Raw genomic sequence first — 3805 nt, 5'->3', positions numbered from 1 at the left:
TTGTACCTTACCTGGTGGGATTTTGCACACGGTGGCAGGATGCCACCCGTATCTCTGATTGCAATTGGGGCTCTGGACGAAGATGGCGCTGTCGCTTAGGCACTCAGCAAAAACTTCCCCGCCGATGTAATACAAACGCACACCCCTTCCTAGAAAAAAAGGATACGCCGACATTTTATTAAATTTAACACCGACTTAATCAAGTATTAGAGATTCACTGCCCTGTTCCCTCGGCTGCTCAGAATAAGCCAACTCCCATATCTATAAAACACGGGGACCTGTTTTTCAACATGATAAAAACGAGTCTGAGGAGACAGGAAGTCTCTACCTATGTGCCGTCTTGTCATTTCCACGGTGGCGTTTCTGTTAACGTTGGAAAGCAGACCTAGGCAGAACCTTTCGGAGTTCGATGGATCTGTAAAGCCGTCTACGGTAAGCGAAGGCTGCGATGCGTGGAAGGTCTCCCCCACTCTCTGGTTCAATTCATAATACGCTATTGAGCACCAGAACGCAGGCTCTGAATAGGTAACCGGCTGAAGGTCTAGAGGGGGGGGAAATTAGAATTTGTTAAAACATGGGGGACGTGTCTGAATCTTTAGTGTTAACTAGTGAGTCACAGCGATGAGCCCGTGACCAGCATTTGTGATAGTGCCCTTAGTTCAATAATACCCCAAATGTTTCGCACATTATGGTTCATGAGAGCTAAAGGAAACTGTCAAATGAAAAGATAAAGGAAACTATCAAATGAAAAGATAATCAAAGATGTCTCCCTCTCCTTTGGGGGTTTTCAAACAGAGGCTAGATGGCCATCTGACAGCAGTGCTGATGCTGTGAACTTAGGCAGATTCGTGAGAGGGAGGGCAGGAAGGGTTACATCAGTACTCAGTTCTCGTGGCCCTTCCTTACACGCCCAGGGAAATGCCGATCACCACTTCGGGGTCAGGAAGCAATTTTTCTCCAGGCCAGTTTGGCCGGGGATCCTGGAGGGGTTTGGGGTTTTTCACAGGGGGTGCGAGGGGGGAAGTATTTGTGAATTTCCTGCATTAGGCAGGGGGTTGGATTAGATGACCCTGGAGGTCCCCTTCCGACTCTATGATTCTAGGTCAGATTCCACACACCTGTTCTGCTTACGAAAGCAAAAAGGATCCCACTGCATCAAAGGAATGCACCTAGAACAGGGTGCGAGGGGCAGAATGCCACACTTAGTGGAGCAGGTGGCTCAGGACTGCCTGATAGTCTGCATTTTTATAGCCGTCATCCGCAGTGAATGAAGAGGAGAAACTACATCACAATTTCATTCTCAGGAATTCACCTCTGAGGCCCCCCAACTCTACTGCATTTCCAGCAAGTCTCTCGAGAGGTAGCGCATACGAGGGAAGGTATTTAGAAAACATACGGGGGGAGACAGTACTAGTGAAACATTCCTGCCCCAACAGTTCTGATTGGCCCATTGCTTGGTGTTCAGTGTAGCACTGTCTCATACTCAGGCAAGACATGCTTCATGGGCTTCTGTTCAGTCTCTCCATGTTTCCAGGGGCCAGAAGCTCTGTGCCCTCCCCACCTCCACTGCACAATGGCACACACAGAGCGATGGTGCCCTTTTTAGAAGCAGAATGAGTCAGCAACAAGCTTTACGCAAGTTATGCTCGGTGACCCAGATGCAGCGCCCCTGCTTCACCACGCTCTGGTTTCTAGGGAACCCAAGTACCTTCTGCAGGCGGCGTGGCAACGTGGCTGCTTGCATGACGTATGTGATACGCTATTAAGGTTCGCTTCCCCTTTAAAAACAGTAAGCTCACACGCACACACACACACACACTTCTCCCTTTTCTCATTCATTTCACCAAATTGTACATGCCTGGCTCGTTTAACCTTGACTGCAGACACACCAGGACAAATCAGTCTCCGATCTCTACGGACCCTATGTGACGGAAGGCGGGAAGCGTCCAAAGAAGTTTCAACACTCAAAGCGCTACATGAGTCGGGACGGACCAGCTATGTGACTTACAGGGAAGTTTCCCAATGGGCCCCTGGCTCTAGAGGTCCACTGGTGGCAAGTTGTCAGAAGAGCCAATAATCCCCAGCAACTTCACCAGTGCCCTGAGGGTCACTCGGCTTGGACTCTTCAGAGGAGGAGATTGGATTTATACCCCGCCCTTCACTTGGAGTCTCAGAGTGGCTTAAAATCTCCTTCCTTTCCCCTCCTCGTAACAGACGCCCTGTGAGGTAGGTGGGACTGAGAGAGCTCTTTCCAGAACTGTCGCTGAAGGAACAGCTCTGACAGAACTACGGCTTGCCCAAGGTCATCCAGCAGCTGTGAGTGGAGAAGTGGGGAATCAAACCCAGTTCTCCCAGATTAGAGTCCGCACACTTACCCACTACACCAAACTGGCCACGATCGTTGGTTTCAGTTCACCAGCTGCCTCTTCCTGCACAGCCACCAGTCAACGCCCACCGCTGTTGCCAATCGGGGGGCCCGCATGCCGGCTTGTTACGTGACAAGGGCCACTCAGCCTGGCTTGTTCCAGTTTGGTGTAGTGGTTAAGTGCGCGGACTCTAATCTGGGAGAACCGGGTTTGATTCCCCACTCCTCCACTTGCACCTGGCTGGATGACCTTGGGCAAGCCATAACTCTGGCACAGCTGTTCTTGGAAAAAGAGCAGTTTCTGTCAAGAGTTCTCTCAGCCCCACCTACCTCACAGGGTGTCTGTTGTGGGGAGGGGAAGGGAAAGGAATTTGTAAGCCGCTCTGAGACACCGTTGGGTAGTGAAGGGCGGGGTATAAATCCAATCTCTTCTTCTTCTTCTTTTGACTTTCCCAGAACAGCCCTGACATCGACGTTCTGTGTTATTTTTAGTGTGCAGAAAAAACAGGCTGCTTACCTGTAACTGGTGATCTTCGACGTGGTCATCTGTGCATTCACACCCATGGGATGTAGTGCACACGCACTGGATCGATCGGCAATGTAGCAAGCTCTTTAATGGATTTTCATGCCCAGACCTCGGGCATGCGCAGGAACCCCACCGCGCATGCCCAGAAGGGAGGGCGCGGACATCCTGCCAGTTCCTTCAAACCGCCGCAAATCAACCCCTATTGAAAATGTAGAAGCTGACAGCAGCGGGGAAGGAGGGCGGGTGGTGTGAATGCACAGATGACCACTCGAAGATCACCAGTTACAGGTAAGCAACCTGTTTATCTTCGACGTGGTCTCTGTGCTTCACACCCATGGGAGATTAGCAAGCAGTGACCTACCTGGAGGAGGGTGCTGGCAGGTCCTTTACTGCGAAGCCGAGGATAAGATGTGATGTCCCATGTTAATACGAGAGTTCTTACGGATGTCTAGGGCGTAGTGCCTGATGAAGGTGTTAGGCGTGGCCCACGTAGCGGCTTTGCAAATGTCCGTCAGGGGCACTCCCTGGAGGAAGGCAGTGGAAGCTGCAACAGCTCGAGTTGAATGAGCCCTGATAGGGCCGGGCAATGGCTGTTTGGCAATCAGGTAACAGAGGCGGATGAGACCCGCAATCCACCTTGAGAGGCGCTGAGCCGTGATGCGAGTCCCCAGCCTTGATGGTGCGACGAGACGAATAGTTGGGAGTCACGTCTCGCTGGGCGGGTTCTGTTCAGGTAGAACAGGAGCGCATGCTTCACATCTAAGGTGTGTAACAGTCTGTCCTCTGAGGATGTTGGAGCCGGGAAGAAATCCGGGAGGAAGACCTCTGCCTGTAGGTGGAATTCTGACACTACCTTTGGCAGGAAGGAGATGTCAGGTACGAGGCGGATGCCGTCTGGCAAAAAGGACAAGTAT

The 3805-nt window shown here is 51.5% G+C and overlaps 1 protein-coding gene across 1 annotated transcript in view; it reads right to left on the bottom strand.

Annotated features, from left to right (window-relative positions):
* Positions 1-11: 11 nt before the first annotated feature.
* The window catches only part of SMAD2 (SMAD family member 2), a gene marked incomplete at its 3' end in the record, with an annotated part of 33470 nt that continues 29676 nt past the window's right edge, over positions 12-3805 (bottom strand). Inside the window, exons 7-8 of the mRNA XM_015420992.1 lie at positions 329-541; positions 12-149 (exon numbers count right to left, since the gene is read on the bottom strand). Of these exons, the coding sequence (XP_015276478.1) occupies positions 12-149; positions 329-541 (351 nt within the window). The remainder of the gene's footprint in view (positions 150-328; positions 542-3805) is intronic.

The sequence above is a fragment of the Gekko japonicus genome, unplaced genomic scaffold (assembly GCF_001447785.1).
Source record: "Gekko japonicus isolate JY-2015 unplaced genomic scaffold, Gekko_japonicus_V1.1 scaffold3565, whole genome shotgun sequence".
Lineage (NCBI taxonomy): Eukaryota > Metazoa > Chordata > Lepidosauria > Squamata > Gekkonidae > Gekko > Gekko japonicus.
The sequence above is the reverse complement of the archived record's forward strand: the minus strand, read 5'-3'. Positions and strand labels throughout refer to the sequence as shown.